Below are 19,236 nucleotides of genomic sequence, written 5' to 3'. Positions count from 1 at the left end.
TATTATAGGGAAAATATTCGTCAGTGGTCAGTCAATGTCAGATACACTGTTACTACCTTTTTGTAGGATATGACTCGACCCCACCCTCTGCAATTCTCCATCCGATTCATTAAGTGTTTCCTCCCAAAATTTTCGAACAAGGAGAAAGATAAACAACAGAGAAAAATGATTAAGGAAAAAGGATCAACAAGGGGGTTCGGTCTGCCGGCAAGGACAGCCGCCATCGATTCGTCGTATTGAACATGGATAGATTAGACGGCCCCATTGAGATGGAACCCGGGCAATTTGTGGGCTCCCGCAAAGTGATCCCATCTTTTTAGGTGGCAAGCGTGGTAAATAGTGTGTTTCTTCTTTCTCCTGACAGTCTAGACGGGGCTGGAGAACACACTCACGCCCCACGTTTTCTCTTTCTTCTGCTGAGTATCCTTGGAGCGCTCTGTCTCATCCATCTGGGGAGCAACGCAACACGCTTTGAATCAATTGGGTACGAGTTATATTATAATGTAATATTTTATTTCATTTTCCGGTTCGATGCATAGTCACAAACACTAAAAAAAAGGGTCCATGCCAAGTAATGCTATATGAATTGCCAGTTTACAGGGCGGGGGGGGGGGACAAGGGTCAAAAAACAAGAGCGACAGAAAAAAAAAACCCCCCGAACAAAGTAAGCTTCTTGTTGAACTGTTCCTTTACTCGACGTGGAACCTTAAATTCAACTCAAACAGGATGTCATTCATGGTGCGGTCTGGTTGAAGAACTTAACCTTCCGTGTTTGGAAGAAGATTACAGAGTAGACATACACGGCAGATGCCGGGCGTTAGGCAAGGTACCGTACGATTGTCTTTTTTTTTTTTTTTTCTTCTCTTCTTTTTGCCCCGGCCTCCGGACAGCTCCATGTGCGGGTAAGGCAAGGGGATGAAAGAAAGGCGCGGCATACGGTACTCCATTCGCCCCGAATCCTGGCCGATGATCTTTGGGAACCAAACAAATTCACCTACAGGATAGCCTGTTTGACATGTGCCATCTATCTTAATAAGTCGCCGTCTTGACGCTGTATTTTTTTCTTGTTTTCCATCGACGACTGTCCATTCTTTTGGTCTCGCAGCTCTGGTGGGTTAGAGAGTTCAATCCATCTTTCTTTTCTTCACTTTCTCTTCTTTGACCAACTGGTTTGGTATTTGCTACTGGGTAGCTTTTTTGTACTTTTTAATTTTGTTCTATTGTTTTTCTTCTATTCTTTCATTAGCCTACCTATTCAAGCTTTTTTTTGGTGTTCTTTTTCCACGTTTCAATTCCAACATCGCAAGAGAACAGCCTTTCTTCTCCTTAAAACAGGACGCTCTCGTCCGCTCTTTTAAGCAGAAAATACAGGATACGATATAAAAAAAAAAACCGGACAAAAAAAATACCAGATGGGTTGGGGTGTCGTCGAAGATCGGTTGGGCCTGTCCCCTCCCGGAACCGTCAAGCTCTCCGACTCGGATAAGGAGCAAAACTTTGGAGGCCCTACCGCCAACCTCAAAAAGAGGGGAAATATTGTCCTTCAGCCTCAGCCCAGCGATGACCCCAACGACCCTCTCAACTGGTCTCAGGGCTTCAAGATCGCCAACATCTGCGTCATCGCCTTTGGCAGCGCGGTCAGCGGTGCACTGACCACCATGGTCCAGCCGGGCATCAAGCCCCTGGCGGAAAAGTTTGGAGTCACGGAGGGTCCCATCTCCAGCTGGGTCATCAGCTCGCTCGCCTTCTGGACGTCGCTCGCCAGCTTCTTCGTCGTCGCCGGGTCCGACATCTGGGGGAGGCGGCCTTTCTATCTTGCTGGAATCTTGATCCTGACTGGTTGCAATTTGATGGCTTACCTTTCAACCGTATGTTGATTTTTTTTTTTTTTTTTTTTTTTTTTGATATCAATCCATCCCTCTTAACAGCTTGCTGTCAACTGAGTACTTTTAGTGATACGACAACCAATACTGACTCAAGTCCCATCTTTGCCGCGACTATAGACATTCCCCATGCTCGTCGTGGCACGAACGTTGGGCGGTTTCGCCTCGGCCCCTATCTTCGCTCTGGCCACTGCCTCAGTCTCTGACATTTTCTTTGCCCACGAGCGTGGTATCTTCCTCGCCGTTTGGGGTCTGGCCATCAGTGCCGGTGGCAATGTCTCGTATGCATAACTCAGTCGCCCTAACCCCCCTTTTTGTTTTCTGCCAAGACATAAAAAGATATGCCTACTCAACTACAACCTCGACTAACACAAAAACATTCCCCCCCTACCTCCAGTCAAATCATCACAGGCTTCCTGATCGATGCCCTGGGCGTACAGTCGACGTTTCTCTTCGCCTCCATCATCCTCGGCATCCTCTTCATCGTTTCCTACTTCGTCCTGCTCGAGTCGGCCTACTTCAAGCCGCGCGGGGCCTCGTCCTTCAGCCGCTCCAACAACCCCGTCGACGACGAGGAGGACCTCTTCCCGGCCGAAAAGACCGAGCTCGAGGTGCCGGCCAAGCGCACCTACCGCCAGAACCTGGCCGTGTGGAACGGCCGACTCAGCGACGCGAGCTTCTGGTCCGGAGCCCTCAAGCCCCTGGGCATGATAACGTCGCCCATCGTGGCCTACAGCGCCCTGCTGACCACGGTGCTGCTGACGCTGGTCGCCGGGATCCCGACGCTCGTCACCATCGTCCTGGGCAACGCGCCCTACTCGCTCTCGCCCAGCAGCATCGGCCTGACCAACATCCCGCTCATCTTCGTCGGCGTGTTGGCGGGGCCGACCATCGGCCTCCTCAGCGACACCGTGACGCGCGCCATGGCCCGGTCCAACGGCACGAGCCCGGGCGTAGCCGAGCCAGAGTTCCGCCTGGTGCTGCTCCTGCTCGCCCTGCCCATCACCGTGTTCGGCCTGGTCGGCATGTCCATGGCCATGAACGAGCACGGCTCGCTGCCGTGGATCATGACCTGGAGCTCCGTCATCCTGCTGGGCGCCCTGATGGGGATGCAGACGAGCGTCGTGTACGTGGTGGACTCGTACGCCAGGACCTCGGCCAAGGCCTTTGTCACCATCAACAGCATCGCCTCGCTCGTCACCTTTGTCGGCATCGAGCCCCTCATCAACTGGTTCATGGCCTCGGGCCCCCTGGTCGTCCTGTCCATCATCGCGAGCGCACAGGTCATCGTCGCCGTCGCCGCCCTGCCCATGTACGTCTGGGGCAAGCGGATACGCGCCTGGTACTCGCGCGCCACGTGGGCCCAAAAGTTCCAAAGCACCTAGGTGACAGTGCTTGTAGTATGAGGTGATGGTGTACGATCAATAGTGATATGTTTTCTGTGTTGGTTTGAAAGGGGGGGAAGGGTTTGTCTTGACCGAAGCCACCTTTTTGTTTTTGTACGAGTCCGTATGGGAAAGATGGGATTATGGCTACATCTAAAAGTCGGTCCCAGAACGTCTATATGCTGTCTTTTAGCATCTAAATCTCCGGACTCAAGATTTCTTTTGCCGGGCGACTTGTTAATACAATCACTTGCGGAGAGCGTATGTGTGAATGAACGAGGATACTGGGTTAGGTCTCACCTGTTCAAATCAACACATTCACCCTTTACGTCGGATTTTTTTTTTAAAAAAAGAGAAAATATCATCAAACATTAATTCATGCAGGACGTACAGCGCAACTATCCGGGCTCTCCAGTGAAATGCTCATCCAAAGATGTCCCCGCATACAGTGAACCCAAGTGGATAATCATGCAATACACCCACGCAGACGACAGAACTAAGGATGCCCTATTTTGTATGAAAGCAAGGCTGTTCAGTTCTCCTTCTCAACCAGAACCACCTGGCTGTCCTCCAGCTCAACCTCGGCCTCCATCTCTTCCTCGGCGCCGTCGTCCTCGTCCTCCTCGATGGCCCAGTCCCGGAATCCCTCCCCCCTCACCCAGCTGACACCCCTGCGCCAGCCACCCTCCTTGATAGCAGCCGGGTCGCGCTCGTATACGATGCCTGTCAGCATGACGGCCAGCACAAACACCCAGACGTCGCCGCCCTTCATGGCCCGCCACCATCTCCTCTTGACACCGACCTTCCAGAGGCTGTCGACGCTCGCCCTGGCGCTGTAAAGAAAGATGCCACGGCCCCTCCTCCGCTCCACCCAGGCCCAGAACCCGGCAGCAAAACCGCCGAGGAAGAAGCGCTGTGTCGCCAGCGCGCCCCTTGGCAACCACGCCTGCATGAAGCAGATGCTGGCCCAGGCTGTGCTGATGGCGCCTGTCAGGAACGTCGAGGTCGAGAGTGCCGAAGTCACAAGGCCACGCAAGACGCGCGCCGGAGCATCGTATAGCTTGCGGAAGCGTGGAAGCGCGAACACCGCGTACATGGCCAGGAAGAAGCGCGCCATCGGTGGGAATGACCTCAGCCAAAAGGTCAGGAAGGTGCGAGCGCATGATGGGTCCTGGGGGTGGAGGGTGGCGCACGAAAGAGCCGTGATGAGCGGATGTGCACGGTTGGTGATTGGTGCGATAGCTTCAAGGCCCGCAGGTAGAGTGTTTTGCTTGTCAGGGAAAAGAGTCGGGGAGACGATGGGTCTGATGATTTCATCTTGTGGTTAGCATGGGACATTATCATCGCAAAAGCAAAAGTACTCCTAAGGGACCAGAGTACTAGCAGAACAAATGAAGATACTCACGGCCAGCCAAGCTTGGCCATTTTTGCCAAACTATCCACAATATCATACGTCCCAGGCCACGTCAAGTTCCTCGGATACTGCTCGGGCCGCTTTTGTATGTAAACGTCGGACCGCTTGAAAATAAAATCGCCATACGCGACGGGGAAGCAGTCTCTGTCAAATACGGAGGCGTGCAGCAGTTGGCCAAACGCAAACGGCTGGAGCATCCAGCTACCCCACCACCAGGGCCTCTCGCGCTTCCTCGCAGGACCGCCGCGGGGGTCCTTGTCCCACCCCCAGATCATGCCGCCTTCCTCGGCGCAGTTCCATCCAAACTCTAGCGCGCGAAACAGGGCGTAGATGGCCACTGACAGACGCAGCTGCTGCGCCGGGTAGATGCCCAGGGCTAAACCGGCCAGGGAGGCACCGATCGCCGGCGCGTACGGGCTTGTGAGGGTCCCCGCCGTCCGCGGGTTGCGGCGCCGGAAGGGCTCGGCCGATGGGTCGAGGAGCTGCAGACGCAGCCTGGTGAAAAAGCGGAAGAGAAGACGGTAGAGAAGGAGAATTGTGCTGAGGGAGAGGGAGAGTCGGAAGGTGGGTGATTTGTAGAGGGGCTCCTTCTTGGAGGCATGTGCTGGGCTGTAAATTTGGTCAGCAAACATACACACCAAAGTTATTCAGTGAGAGTTAAGACGGCAAACACAAGACGTACTCCATCTTCGCACCCATCAACCTCTTGGCAATCATCCCCCAAGCCTTCATAGCGATGCTCGTCGCCACAAAGACGCGGATCGAATGCCTGACTGCCCGCACATTATAGTCATTAACCGGAGCCAGAGGGTCGACGGCCCCCTTCTCCGACTTTGTCTTGTCCGACCCTCGGGCCTCGCCCTTCCTACCTCCTCCCTCTACCCTGGCCGTAGTCTTGCCCGAGGCCGGGCCGTTGACCATGCGTGCGACCGTCTCGACGGCGGGGGCATTCCGCCTCAGCACCCTAGACCTCGAGATGATGTACTTGTGTAGCGTCGCATACTCGCGCGCCGAGACCGTGTACCGCAGCGTATTGCGCAGGATCGGATCGGCCGCGCCTGCCCGGGTGGACGGCGCGGGCGGGGACGCCATCTTCAGCGGATATGTCGGCTCGTTGACTTTGACTTGTTGGTGGGATCTCGGATACTGTCTTGGATTCGCGTCGGGTCGGGGTTTGTGGTGTCTTAGCCCGGACTGGGGCGACGAGTGTCTGGTTTCTTGCGATGGATGTGTAAATCTGTCTGTAGATGGTTGATTATTCGCAGTAGACCGGCAGTAGCTTCTCAGGAAACTGCAGTCGCGGCAACCGAACAAGAACGAGGAGGATAAGCTCAATTGGATGACGTGTATAGAGAGAATGGAAAGGCCGAGGTTCAGAAACCAAAAAGATGCCTAGGTAAGCAGGTCAGGTTACTCAAGGTTAGGTAGTGTCGCAGATTCAGCAATCCATTAACGTCTGTGGCACATAAAGATTGTAGCAAGCCTGATGTTTGCTGCGAGTACGGAGGGACGTTCTGAGATGTTGCAGGCCAGCGTGGTTGCGAGTTTGGATCAAATTTACCGAGCTCCCCGAGCTTGTCCTGCCCTGTCTAGGTGGGAATTGACGTTTTTTTTGTTTGTTGCTTTTTGCACGTGCAACCCACAACCGAGGCTGCCTGCACCTTACCTTCCATTACCTGCAGCCACTACAAGTTTGCGGAGGCGACAAGGGCCGGGGTATCCCCACGTCCTCCTAATTTCGCAGTGGAGGCTTGTTTCCATTGGAAGTCAATGCATTGGGCGTTTTGTTGGTCAAGGTTCGGCATTTTGTCAAGTTCTGTACGGGGTTTACCGTTCAGAGTCTTCTTCAGTTATGGGCCAGGGTCACATGGATCTGACCTGCATAACGCAATGTCGGTCGTAATTGCTTGATGAGGATAAGCCCCATCCATATGTTAACCAAAATTGTGTGTTGACGATATTTTCCATCGTGACAATAAACAAACCGCGCCGATTCAAATCAACAATACAACAAAACAAAAACATCGTGGAACCATAACAAAGAAACTTTTGGTCGAGGGTTGCATGCACAGACTCGGCCAAGCGGGGTTTACCAGCGGACAATATTGAGATTCTACTTCCTTGATCGCTGAATTGCCAACGTAGACCTTTGCTGCTATAATAGTTGACTTCTGCAATTTCGTGCCTTGCCCTGTGGATGTTCCGCACAATTTTTGGGGTCGCACATGGTACCTACCTAGGTAGGCAACAAACGTAGATTTCGGATCCCAACAATGGATGTGGGCGACATTGCTGACCTACTTGAGGACCCGTGGACTCTGTAGGTCATGTCACTCTCCAAACGCCTCGACGTTGAAGGCTTATATCTCGCCAACTACACCATATTACAGCCAAAGCAAAGAAATCTCTGCCTTTTTCACGGCCTTGTTCCAAACGACTGTTGACTCAACTCTTTCGGTGAATGTGTGACAGCAACCAGAAGTGCCAAGTAAATTGGGAAAGTAACAGCTGACATCTCCATTTACTCATATTGTAACTGGTCAAATAGCAATACTGGTTGGTATATTTCTGGTATATTTCTGCTAAGTAGACAAGTGTGTAAGCCCACTCAAGCTCCACTCGGACCTTGGATATCTGTGGTTGCTGTAATATGACTGTAAACAATAAAACTGACCATCATATAGAAGCAGCAACCAGCACATTCCGATGTTTAGTCCAAACATATCGAGGTTCCATCGTATCAAGGATGGTCCACAATTAATTCCTACGCGGAACTGCGGCACACACTCTGTTCTGGAAGTTTTGTAGAACATACCTATTCGACCAACATGACTGCGAGCCAGCGACATTACGTCAATCTTTTGTAATTTTGGGTAAGCCATCCGTTCTTTTTTCCGAATCGAATCTACACTTTTCCTTCGTAACACGCCCAGTATCAAATGGAAAACAAAGGAGAAAAAGAGAAGCTAAACAGTCCAGGACAAAAAAAAAGTATGGATAAAGGAACATAAGAAACGTAAATGCTAGATGGGCATTCCAGTTGAAGCAAGGGGGAAAAGAAAACGCCACCAAGCATTCCAACCTGCCGGTCAAGCCTGATAAATAAATCATAAGAGGTCCAAAGAAATCAAAAAAGAGCCGTTTTGAGCTGACCGGTAAAAGACAAAACAAAGAAATGGAAAAGCCTGGAAGGAATCTTAACCACGGTGTCGGGTCAAAAGCCAATACCCAAATGAAACCAAAGGGGAAACGAAAAGAAACCTGTGCCATCAGAAGAGGCCCGTTTGTAACTCGCATTGCCAGTGATTTCAAAACAAGAAATGATGAAAGCCAATTTTTCCCCGAATATCCGCGCCCCGAGACCAGTATTTTTTGTAATCCCATTAAACACAAAATTAGAAGATAGAGCGATGAACAAACACACATCTGCTCTTACAAACTCCAACACCGAACGCAATGCCTGCAAACCAGATAATCGAGAATAATAAGAACAGAAACCCATTTTGCCAAGGAAATAGGAGTCGCAGGCCTTTCAAACCAGGAGATGTCCCCTCGAGGTGAACTTCGTGCAATCGTAAAGAAATGAGGCGTTGAATATCCGTGGGTATATGTGGTTTGGATCATGACAGTCAAAGCCACGTAAGTAGCAGTGAAGCCAACGCCTCAGCAATTAGAGCAAAGACATAATAAGCCTAGTTGAACCGGACGGGCTCCCATTGGCGGAAGATGTTGGAAGCACCATCCTTGAAAACGTACGTCTCTTTCCACCCTAGTACATCCCACCTTTGGGAGCCAGCATCTTCTCCATCTGACGCAAGACGAGCCTTGATCGAGGAGGCCTCTGTCCACTTGCCCGCCTTGATAGCCTCCAAGACCTCCAAGCGCCGGCTCTCGCGTTCTTTGATGATTTGTGAGAAAATCTGGTGCCGCAGAGGGGTGGCCATCAAGCCATCAAAGTTTCCGGCATCCTTGAATTCGACGATGTCCTTAATAATGGCGAAAGGCAAGTTGACGAGAATTCGAGAGATGATCGTGTTGGTATTGGCTGGAGAGCTTGACGGGACAGAGCTCGCCGGGGAATGACCATTCTCCTCCCGGTTGGACTGGGAGGAAGCCAAGGGCAAGTCACCAAACTTCATCATCTTAAGCATGGGGTTCTTCTCCTTAGTGGGCGCTTGTACGGTAGGCGCCAAGACTTCCTCGGGAGACACTTCCTGTCGAGGAGGCACAGCAATGTTGGGAAGGCGGCTGTAACTTGGGGAGTGGAAAGTGCTGTCCACGGAGTAGTTGACAGGAATGTGCCTAATGATCCACTCGACGATGAATTCCATCAGGGCATGAGACGCTGGACCATGCCTGTAGCGAATCTCATGAGACGGCTGTGAGTATGAGGCGTCGTTGACATAGTCAGTGGTGCCGTAGAAGACCAGCTCGATGGCACGCTCCAAAGTCCCCCAGTGTTGGATGCTGTGCATAATGTCCTCGACACCCTTCCGGATGATAGAGCTCAGCTGCAGAGCACATCCGGTGGCAAGAAAGGCAGCTGCGCGAGCAAAATCACCTTCCGGAATATCCGAAAGAGGACGGCCGTAGAGACTAGCAAGACAGTCCCACATGACGTCTGTCCTGAGGTACGGGTCATTGAGGAGAATCGCAACATCTCTATCGTTGCCCGTCTCCCGCAAGTGGGCCCGCAACGCGGGGCTGATGCTAAGGATGAAGCGATGACCAAATAGTTGAACAGGTACACGCCATGGGTTGTTATCGGATTCGGGAGAGAACCTGATCACAATCTGGCAGTCTGCAGATGCCGGGTTGTTGAAGTTGAACTCAAAATACTTTTGTATCTCATGCTGGTGGATCTGGGAGATGAAGCGAGGCGGGGTAGGATGGGTCGAGTTCGGTGGCATAACAGGTAGAATCGCGTTGTGGTTTTCCATGTGGTGGCCGTTAGCCATGCCATTGTTCATCATGACAGGAGGAGGCCTATGTGTGTGTCCGTTCTCTTCACGGTTCGGGCCACTCTCGGCCGTGTTGGAGGACATCGAGCCATGGAAACTGTGAGACGGCGAGGGGATGACATTCGGAGCTGCTGTGGGAGGGTACACCGGGCCACCGTCGTTAGCATGCTCCGGCTGCCATGCGTGTGGGTGACCATTAGGCGCATGCGGGTGCTCGTTGAAGTGGATGCCCGGTGGCGGATACATGCCAGCAGAAGCAGGGCCTGGCGAGGTGTTGTTGGAGTCCTGGAAACCACCAAACATAATGCTGCCTTCACTCGGGTGAGGGTGGTGTAGTTGGTGCGGCGGAGGGCGGAATGGTGGCTGCTGTGGAGGCATCATTATGCCGTTCGATGTGGGTGGTATGTTCTCCTTGCCACGAGAATTGATATCGATCATATGAGGCGGAGGGACGAAACCGGGGAATGTGGCTGAATGGGGCGGCGGTGGTGCACCCATAGTGTTCGTGAAGTGGTTGGCAGCTAGGGGTTGCCTTGGCATAGCTGGTGCAGCGGTGGCAGGTGGTACTGAGGCTTTTGAAAGAACTTGATCAGACACAAAGTAAAGGCAACCAGGAAGGGGCGATGTGCGGGGTGCAATGGTGCTATGCATACCTTGACGGACTGCCGAGTGGTTTTCGCGAGCGGTAGACCCAGTCTCGATCTTCTTTTGGCCCGCTGCGGAGGGCACTTCGCGACGAGAGTGGTCGGCCTTGCCGTTTGCCTGGAGGCGCGCGTTTGAGTCTGCAACTGGAGCATCGCGAGGCAGGGCGCTTGCGTGGTTGTGGGCGGTAGCTGTCGGTGTTGATGGTGCAGCAGCTTGAGCGGCGCGCATCTCACGCTGCTGCCGCTGCTCCCGATGCTTTCGGTCCAATGGAAGCGGCAACACAGGCACAATGTGTGTCTTGGTCGGGCGGCGTTGGTGACCCACGACAGCTCCGGCCGAAACGCCGTTTGTGGCGGCCGTGGTAGTTGGAGCCATAGTAACGTAACGTGACTGTTCGGTGCCTAACCTTGATGGTACGATACGCGCAGAAAATCCAAGGTTACTTCGCTGCCAGCCAGAAAGACACGATGAGTGCCGACCGGGCTGGGATAAGGTGGAGGAAGGCTGCCGACGATGGGGAGGAGGCTGAAGGCAGACGACCGGGTGGGTTCGTGACGGTCGGTCAGTTCGCTGGCTCCAACAACGAACAAAGAAAAATATGATCTCTGATGCGCTGCTTTGGGCATTGGGCAATCAGGATAATTTTTTGGACCCCCGCAGAAAATTTGGTCGCAAGGGCCCTGGTTCGCGCTGGGTTTAGTCCAAACAACAATATGTGGGGCTTGGATGCAGGGAGCTTTCTGGTTGGCTAAGAAACTGAACAAACCTGCCCTGCGCACAGACCAGTGGGAGTCATAAAGTGCGGGAGGGATTCAAGCTGGGGTTTTATTTTTTATTTCACAGCTTACAAGATTCATGTTAGATCGATTTTGCTTTGTTAGTTGGAGGAGCTCCTTAGGTTGGTTGGATTGGATATAGGGCAGAGGAATAAGTTCCTGCAGACAATTATAGTCAAATTAATTGGCAAATGTCTACATGCTAAATGTGACAATAAGCTACCCTCACTCTGCTGTTTGTCTGCTGAAGAGCATTTTCTTAGTCGCGCCATCCAGCAATTAAATTTCTATTCCAACTATCCCTGCCCCAAATCGAACCACCCTTGCTTCAAAACTCACCGAGATCGATCCTAAAAAGACCAAAACACCAAAAGAAAATCAGCGCCCAGTCAACCACCCGAACCGAGCACGCTACAAATGCGGCCCGTCTCCATTTTAAGCCACCAACATGAGCTGCCCCGACAGTGAAGCTTGAGAGCTATGACAATGGCTTTGAATGGCACCACTAATTTATCGCCTTGGCTCGCTCCCGATTCGATTCGAGCTAGCCAGCATTGTGGATCTAAAACCGTTTTTTTTTGTCCGATTGCATCATAATCGTCTGTCTAGCTGCCGCCCATCCAAATCTCGTCGCCGATTACACCAGGACAATAGCTCCGCCAGATCCAAGCTCGAGGAACTGATAACTCCCTACATCCTCCTGATCAGCATCCGCCTTGATCCTCGCCTCCTCTGCCTTGACTGCATCTTTGAGCGAGTATACTGTCCTCTGCAGCATCCAACTGATCAAGCCTCCCCCGCGCTTGACCTCGTCGTGAGTCGCAACCCAGTACTTGGCACCACAGGCCCTCATGGCCTGGAGCCCATTCAGCGCACCCAGGTTGAGCTGTTTTGTCATCCATATCCGAACGTCATGTAGCCCGTGCAGCAGCGCCAGCGTCTTCAGTCCTGATTGTGGGAGAAATGCTAGGTCTTGGGCGTTGATGCCGTGTGGCGAATACAGCACCGCCTCGACTTGCGTGTCCGAACCAAAAGCAATGATAACTGCCGAGTGGTAGTAGAGCGCATTGCCAGCTGTCACGACCCGTCCAATGCCCAGCCACTTGGGGAGTATGGGATGACAGTCTGCCATCGCTTTCTGCCATGATGCCGACTGGCTCGAGTAAGGGGGTGTCGTGATAACCTCGTCAAAGTGATTCCATGATTTAATCAGTTTTGCGGCTTCATCCCCAGCGATGACTGGAGTGCTTTTCGGTAGCTCCTCCAGGGTTGCTTGGTGGCAATGGTCGGTGAACTCGTGTGAGATAATTACTGCATCAATGAACCAATCGCTTGCTGTGGCCTTTTCATCTTTGTCCCTCGTCGGGTCAGTCTTGCTAAGACTGTGGTCAGTATGCGACTGATTAGCGGCTCCGTCAAGCTCGCCCAGCACTTTGTTTAATTCAGCTATGGTGGCCACGCTAGGCTCCACGACATGCCACTGAGTAGAGAACCAGGACGCCACGTCCGACTGGGGTCCTTGTAGCCATGGATCAATCAGTATATTGAAATGTGATCGTCCGTATCGATTCTCGGCACCACGCGGATAAGGGATTTGGAGTAGCCATGTCGTGTCGGCATTCAAGTGGATCAACAACGGCCGTGGGGTATCCAGTGCTGCTTTCCATTGATCCCGGTTTGAGCTGTTGAAAACTTCCCGGGGTTGAGAGGTCGCGGGCTGCTGTTCATTCATTTTATCAGGGTTCGTACTTTGATGTGTTTTATGAATGAGGTTATTTTGGGTACAGACAGGTATGGAACTTGGGAGTATCTTGAGAGGCGACCACGCGCATCAATCGATGTCATCATTGATCCTTCGCATGTAACCGCTTAGCATCCCTGTTATATAAGAACCCCGGTTCTGGTTGGTTGTCGGAAGGAACCACTCCCGCGTTTTGCGAAAAGAATGCGAATACAATATCAATCTTATGGCGAGATACCTACCTAGGTAGGTAGGTAAGGTACGCAGTCGCTTGCTCAACATACTCCGTTGTAGTGTCAGTAGTAAGTATAAGGTATTGTGCACATATTTAGACTAGTCCATCGTTTTTGATGCTTGATTGTTTTCTTTATTCTTCCCAAGTCTTATTGAGATGCGTACCTAGAGAGGGTTACATGGTCAACAAAGAACCTTTGACAAAGCTGCCAATTTGACCATCTTTACTCAAAGAAAAAGGACAAAGAAATTGTTGTAACGCAACATCTCGTTTCTAAACAATGACAATGTCAATTGAATAATAAACAAAGTATTGCCACAAAATGCCCATAACAAGATCCTCTACTTCTATATAAAGCCACTCGCACAACTTGAAGACATACAACACAACTGATATTCGATCAAGTTCACCACAACCTTCTGCCATATAAACCGCACAGCCTTCACTCACTAACCCAGAATCATAAAACTCACACAGGTGGCATAGACAAAGGTTTATAACCAGCAGAAGCCAAGGTAAGCATCACATTCACCCGCTCAAATCATCCCTACAAGATGTCAATCTCCCCTTCCCACCACGACGCCTTCCTATCGGAGCTGTTCCAGCGGCTCGATGAGCTATCCCAGCTCCAAGCCGCGTATGACGCCGATGATGAAGCCTCTGTCGAGCCGTCAAAGCCGGAGCTGAAAAGGCGCGTAACTCTCCAGATCCCCGCCGGCCACGGCCCGTCCAAAGCCTACCCAAAGTCTCCGCCCCCGGAGCTGGACGGCGACGATGAGTGCAGCAGCTGCGGCAGCAGCGTCTACGACGACGTGCCGCCGCTGGATAGGGAGATCGTGGAGGAACTGGCCGCGCAGGACGAGGAGGTATCCCACCTCCAGGCCGCGCAGGACCTCGCCGAGGCCGGCGGCGAGCCCCCAAAGCTCAACAGGCGGGTGACCGTGCAGATCCCTGCCGGCCACTGCGCGTCCAGGGCGTATCCCAGATCCCCGTTCCCGAGGCCGCAGGATGCCCTGCCGCGTCTGACGATCCCAAACCCGGCATTGTTCGTCAGCACCCAGGTGCAGCACGACGATGCCCTCAGCAGCAGCAGTAGCAGCAGTAGTATTAGCAGTATCTGGAGCAGCAGCACCAGTAGCGACCGCATCAATATGCCGCTGCTCGATGCACGCAGCCCAATGCTCAACCGGGAGATGTTGGAGGAGCTGGCAGTGCGGGACGGGGACGAAGATCGACGCCGTGCCCGCGCCGCGTTTGTGCGCAGCTTGGGGGCGACTGGGGCGCTCTCGCTCACCACTGTTGGGCTGATCTGCTGGCCGTTCGTGGCGTCAAAGTCAGGTGCTGTTTGAGACACTTGTGAATCGTTAACAAAGAAATTCAGGTGTTTTCCGGTGACCTCCGGTAGGCATAGGATGACATGGCAGGTAGGGTGGCTTGGCCCCAGCGGTGCAGATCTGCATCGGGGTGTGCCAAGGCGGACCATAAGCGAAATAAGACGTTTGATGTCATCTAATTTCAAATTGCACCCCTGTTTTGCTTCTTTGAACGTCTTTTTTTTTTTTTCAATAGTCTTAATGTGACAAATCTTTTCTACAGTGATATATAAGTACACTCATGGGTATACCGAAGTTCAGATGGTAACGGTATAATCTCATGATGGAGGATAGCAACACATACCTAACTAACCAAGTCAACACAAGCCGTACAGTAGTAATAACTATAAAAAACGGATTCCACTGGCGTTCGTTCATATGTATGTAAATGGCAACAGGGTATCAGAACAAAGGAAAGTGGGAGAACTCCCAAGGACCAAAGGTCTTTAGCCCATCCCCGTCACCTCTTCCCCTTGGCCGCTTTCGCAGCAGCAGCGGCCGCCTTCCAACTTGCCTTGATCTCTTTGCGATCATTAGTCAAGAGGTTGATCAGCCAGTGCACACTCCTGCCGTTGCGCATGGTGTCAACCTCAGCCACTGCATCCTCTTCGGTCAGGCCGTCGTGGATCAGCTCGCGGACCTTGTCCCAGACAATTTTGCGTCTGCTGAACCACGTCCGACCCTTGGGATCAGGACGCCAGCGGGAGCCCCATTGCTGCTCAATCACTTCTATTGGAGGCGTCCCGTCCAGGCCGTGCTTGAACTCGGCCCACACCTCTCCGACCGTATGGAGGGTGCTGTAGGTCACAACGGTAGGCACGGAGCCGTCCGCCGGAAAGTTGAGCTTGAGTGATACACGAGCTGGTGTGTTGATGCGCTGAAACGACGCATCAACTGAAGGCGAAGGTGTCGGCCTCGCCGAGGCGGAAAGTGGTGTGGATAGTGGTGTCGCCGAGACCAAAGGCGGTGAGCGCCTGGTTGTAGGCTCTGGCGCTGGTGGGACAAGCTTTGTCTGCTGAATCGCAGGCTTGTATGTGTTTGGATCAGTGCGCGCCGGTATGACAGGCAAAGGTGTGACCGGTACCGGCTTGGAAATTGTGTGAGTGGTTGAAGTAGTAGGCGAGGCATTGAGACACTAGAGGCACAAGAGAGTTTGTCAGTAAAAAGCCTAGCCGGAAGTAGTTAAGAACAGGAACAAGAGCAGGCTCTTTTTGACGCATGTAGGGAGAGGTCTTACTCGTGAAGCAGCCTCCAGACTTGCTGTCGACCCCTTTAACAAGGTTGATAGACAAGCCCGTATATCTGCCAACTGCCTAGAGACATCCTCATATTGCGCCGAGATAATGCTCATGTTATGTTCGTATGTTGACTGTAGTTCCAGGATGGTCTGTATGAGATCTCCGGATTCCATTCCTCGGAGTCGGTCTTGGTCGAACGCTTCTGGAACTTGAACACGGCCGGGAGACTCGAGGTGATTTGTCGAAGGTCCCGACAACGGCGGCGCATGTGTCGTCGAAGGATCTCCATTTTGGAATTGTCGCTGCTGATGATTGGAAAGGCCATTGGCCGCTGTGATTGGTGATGAGGCGGTAGTTGTGTGGGAGCCCGTATCAACTGCCGGCTGAGCTTCAGCGTGGGACTGATCTATATATCTGCGCTTGGCGGGGTGCGAAGACAGTGCCGACGACGATTCAGGATCCTCCGACCCAGACGCGGGCTCATCTAGCTCAGAGGCTGTCCTCTTGAAGCCGGCCTCTGCCATAGCGACATGTGAAGGAGAGCAAGACATGGGGGGAGGTCGAGGGGTCAGATGGGGGGTGGGTGGAGTCTAGGCTTGAGTGCACGCGCGCCGCGCGCAGGCGCTTGTGGAAGAAGCTAGGCCAGGTCAGGGGAGGTGCAGATAAGGTGCAGCACAGTAGCTGCCGGGGGGAGTGCAGGTAGGCGTTAATCTACACAAGGATTTTAATCAACACAAAGGGGGAAGATCAGCTTAGTTCAAACTCTCATATTCCTGAAAATCCCGTAAATATGGGTATGGCGCTATATTTACGGGGAAAATGGTAAGCGAGAAAAAAAAGCTCAATCTGCAATTGCCAAGGCATTGAGATCTGTGACGAGATTGGGATTTTTGGGTACGAAGAACGAACATGGGAGTTTGGGACACGGGGAATTGGATGGCGTCAAACAATTGACCCAGGGGCGGGGCGATCCTTGGACAACTAAGGTTAAACTCACGATAGAGTGGGAGCACGTGATGATAAGTAGGTACCTACCCGTGGATGATCAGGTGGCTATGCAAAGACAAAATGCTCACTCAGCTCTCGGAATTGGTAGTAGGGTGGGGGGGGTTCGTACTTGCCATAACCAACGAACGACAGTCAAGGTGAACAAGGGTCGGCACTAGCGAGTCGTTAGCGCTGCTACCCTAACCCTGAAACTGTTCTTTTGTTGGGGGAACCTTGCACTAGACTGGCACTCTACTCAGTTTTCCATTCCTTGCAGAGAAACCCACTGAAGAAAAGCTTGCATGGTGGGATGCAATGCAATGCAGAGAAACAGACGAAACGATTGGTACAACTCTTCTACAAAATAGAGACGCATATGCCGCGTAATTACGTCAATAAAGCTGATATGCAGATGTTGTTTACCTACCTACCTTAGGTACCTTACTCTGTGCATAGATTGTCAAGCTTCTACCACTTCCGACTCAACTATGTGAATGATTACTACTATGTGAGGCAGCCTACCTATGGTAAGTCTGACCGACTGACTGACTGTGTACTATTTGTTATCTGCCCCAAAACTTAGCGCGCAGACAGTTTCTTTTCTACATCACCGCCCTCTTGCCTCATCACCGCTCTCAGGTTCAGCGGCTATCGCCCAAGCACCTGGGCTAGAACAGGACATGACGCAGGAGGCGCATAGCGGATATGCGAGAGTATGACCTGCGCCGGGAGCGATCCGCCGAGTATCGCTAAATACATTCCCCTCTCGAGGAAGCGTTAACCACCACCCGAGGCGTCCCTCTCCCTCCCTCTCTCTAATACGGGATAATTCCACGTCACGTAGCGTCACGTCACGTCAATAACAGCAATACTAGGGTCTAGTTCTACTGTAGTAGCAACAGTTAGCAATAGATTCCATCGCCCAGGTCGACCTCGGTCCAGTCGATCCTCGGGATGTGGATTGATCGATCTGCTAAAACTCGACTTGTTAAATACTATGTTAACAACTGGGTAGACTAAAACCCGGGCAATCATCGTGACCTTCTTCGTTAGGGTACTGCTGCGATCAATCTAGATTAGGCCGGCGCCGTCTTGTATATCATTGCCGCGTCGGTAAAAATCGCCTAGAAGCTGGAACACCATCTGAGTGAAGATGTGGGCCGACCAGGGGGCCAGATCCCACAGACGCGACCCTCCATCAAGGAATACATAGTACGTACTTCGTATTGGATGACTGGCCTGATGGTGTGGTAAAAGGATGGGCGAATAGGGTCACCCGTAACTGACAGACATGAGCCTGTTTCAGCAACTGGGACAGCGCGACAGCCGCACAGCCAGTTACAGAGGTGCATTGATGCCATGCTCTGTGTGCTGGTTTGTGGCGTTGTGTCCCGTGTCTGTGTGCAATTAAGGACGGACACAGAATGCTACCTTGAAAAGAAAAAGGACAGAGAAAAAAAAAAATCCGCAGACATGTGAAAATGGGGGCCAATATTCACATGCGTGTGTGCTCTGGGCTCTCTACCTGCCCAATTACCCAACTTTGTGCACTCAACCAGAACACAACAGCAAAGCAAACAGGACTCACACAGATTTTCAAATAGCCTAAGTATGAACTGGATACCGACGTAGCTGATCAAATTCTTGCCGACGAGCCTGTCTTGAACATCGACTGATGGCACACGCTCCACCTAAGCTGTCTCCCTTTTTGTTTTGGATCAGTCAACCCACACCGGCGCCAGGCCAAAACAAGGAGGGGTTGGAGAAGTAATTTGGTAGAACACGGTCCGCTGCTCAGGACTGAGGTCAGCAACTCGCTGTCCCTGCCTACGGCATGTATAGGTTTGTATTTGTGACGTATGGTGAGTTGGTTTAATACATATATTGTACTGCAATATCTACTGCAGTCATAAAGACGATACCAAGTTGGTTTATTTCTTAAGTTGCTTTGGCCCCCTGATCCATTGACCTGACAGTCAGTCAGTGCAAACTTTTTGTTCATCGCAATTTACCTGGGGGTGAGCTTTCTCCGCCTGCCGACCAGTCGGTCAGTCGGTCGGTCAGCCACCAGGTTTTCTAGTTTCCACGGAGTAGAGTAGTCAATCAATCAGTCAATCAGTCAACCAATCTCCCTCCCACTTTCGTCTGAAATCCACCTACTGGCGTTCGGGCCAAGACGACACCTGATCATTCAACCATCACTCATCCATCCACTCTACTCCTTCGCTTCTTCCGGCTGCCAAGCAAAGACCGAAGAGGGGGCGCACCTGCAGGACAGAAGGAGAGCTTGCACCAACCAAAAATCACCAACAACCACACTCACAAAAACAAAGAACCCCAACCCAACCGAAATCGGACTTGTGCCGATTGTGCACCAAATTCATCCCATTCCATCCCATCAAGATCAACCCAACCCGTCCCGTCAAAATTCTACCCGCCCGCGTCTATCCCTTGTTCGACCGCCCCGCCCGCAACAAAAAGTCAACGGCCACCCCCGCCGCCCAGCGCCGTCAGCCATCGTCGTCACTACTGGTTGACTGGTTGCAACTACGTCCCGCCACGCCGCAGCTGCGTCTTCATCTGCAAGGGGAAACGTGG

The 19,236-nt window shown here is 52.2% G+C and overlaps 6 protein-coding genes across 6 annotated transcripts; 2 read left to right on the top strand and 4 right to left on the bottom strand.

Annotated features, from left to right (window-relative positions):
* The first annotated feature begins 1,102 nt into the window (after window positions 1–1,102).
* Window positions 1,103–3,655, top strand: PgNI_12025 (uncharacterized protein). The gene is made up of 3 exons (XM_031131982.1): window positions 1,103–1,868; window positions 2,004–2,164; window positions 2,281–3,655. The coding sequence occupies exons 1-3, from the start codon at window positions 1,413–1,415 to the stop codon at window positions 3,266–3,268; spliced, it is 1,605 nt and encodes a 534-aa protein (XP_030977345.1). The 5' UTR covers window positions 1,103–1,412; the 3' UTR covers window positions 3,269–3,655.
* Window positions 3,606–6,454, bottom strand: PgNI_12024 (uncharacterized protein). Its single transcript, XM_031131981.1, has 3 exons — window positions 5,365–6,454; window positions 4,674–5,291; window positions 3,606–4,572 (listed from the first exon to the last, which is right to left on the bottom strand). The coding sequence occupies exons 1-3, from the start codon at window positions 5,772–5,774 to the stop codon at window positions 3,801–3,803; spliced, it is 1,800 nt and encodes a 599-aa protein (XP_030977344.1). The 5' UTR covers window positions 5,775–6,454; the 3' UTR covers window positions 3,606–3,800.
* Window positions 6,455–8,374: 1,920 nt separating this feature from the next.
* PgNI_12023 (uncharacterized protein) lies at window positions 8,375–10,663 on the bottom strand (the record flags this gene model as incomplete). Its single annotated transcript, XM_031131980.1, has 1 exon — window positions 8,375–10,663. The coding sequence occupies one exon, from the start codon at window positions 10,661–10,663 to the stop codon at window positions 8,375–8,377; it is 2,289 nt and encodes a 762-aa protein (XP_030977347.1).
* A 1,038-nt stretch (window positions 10,664–11,701) lies between these two features.
* On the bottom strand, window positions 11,702–12,796 carry PgNI_12022 (uncharacterized protein; the record flags this gene model as incomplete). Its single annotated transcript, XM_031131979.1, has 1 exon — window positions 11,702–12,796. The coding sequence occupies one exon, from the start codon at window positions 12,794–12,796 to the stop codon at window positions 11,702–11,704; it is 1,095 nt and encodes a 364-aa protein (XP_030977346.1).
* A 798-nt stretch (window positions 12,797–13,594) lies between these two features.
* On the top strand, window positions 13,595–14,389 carry PgNI_12021 (uncharacterized protein; the record flags this gene model as incomplete). The annotated part of the gene is made up of 1 exon (XM_031131978.1): window positions 13,595–14,389. The coding sequence occupies one exon, from the start codon at window positions 13,595–13,597 to the stop codon at window positions 14,387–14,389; it is 795 nt and encodes a 264-aa protein (XP_030977300.1).
* Window positions 14,390–14,596: 207 nt separating this feature from the next.
* On the bottom strand, window positions 14,597–16,574 carry PgNI_12020 (uncharacterized protein). The gene is made up of 2 exons (XM_031131977.1): window positions 15,651–16,574; window positions 14,597–15,548 (listed from the first exon to the last, which is right to left on the bottom strand). Exons 1-2 carry the CDS (start codon window positions 16,200–16,202, stop codon window positions 14,874–14,876), a joined length of 1,227 nt encoding a protein of 408 aa, XP_030977299.1. The 5' UTR covers window positions 16,203–16,574; the 3' UTR covers window positions 14,597–14,873.
* Window positions 16,575–19,236: the final 2,662 nt, after the last annotated feature.

The sequence above is a fragment of the Pyricularia grisea genome (genome assembly GCF_004355905.1).
Source record: "Pyricularia grisea strain NI907 chromosome Unknown Pyricularia_grisea_NI907_Scaffold_8, whole genome shotgun sequence".
Lineage (NCBI taxonomy): Eukaryota > Fungi > Ascomycota > Sordariomycetes > Magnaporthales > Pyriculariaceae > Pyricularia > Pyricularia grisea.
Note: the sequence above shows the minus strand (reverse complement) of the source record. Positions and strands in the feature narration are given on the sequence as shown.

Coding starts and splice junctions, on each gene's coding strand:
- PgNI_12020 (XM_031131977.1), bottom strand. CDS start 16,202: ATGTCTTGCTCTCCTTCACATGTCGCTATGGCAGAGGCCGGCTTCAAG. Junction 15,549..15,650: donor GTCTGGAGGCTGCTTCACGA/GTAAGACCTCTC, acceptor TTGTGCCTCTAG/TGTCTCAATGCCTCGCCTAC.
- PgNI_12025 (XM_031131982.1), top strand. CDS start 1,413: ATGGGTTGGGGTGTCGTCGAAGATCGGTTGGGCCTGTCCCCTCCCGGA. Junction 1,869..2,003: donor TGATGGCTTACCTTTCAACC/GTATGTTGATTT, acceptor CCGCGACTATAG/ACATTCCCCATGCTCGTCGT. Junction 2,165..2,280: donor AGTGCCGGTGGCAATGTCTC/GTATGCATAACT, acceptor CCCTACCTCCAG/TCAAATCATCACAGGCTTCC.
- PgNI_12024 (XM_031131981.1), bottom strand. CDS start 5,774: ATGGCGTCCCCGCCCGCGCCGTCCACCCGGGCAGGCGCGGCCGATCCG. Junction 5,292..5,364: donor TTGATGGGTGCGAAGATGGA/GTACGTCTTGTG, acceptor CCAAATTTACAG/CCCAGCACATGCCTCCAAGA. Junction 4,573..4,673: donor ATGGCCAAGCTTGGCTGGCC/GTGAGTATCTTC, acceptor TGAAATCATCAG/ACCCATCGTCTCCCCGACTC.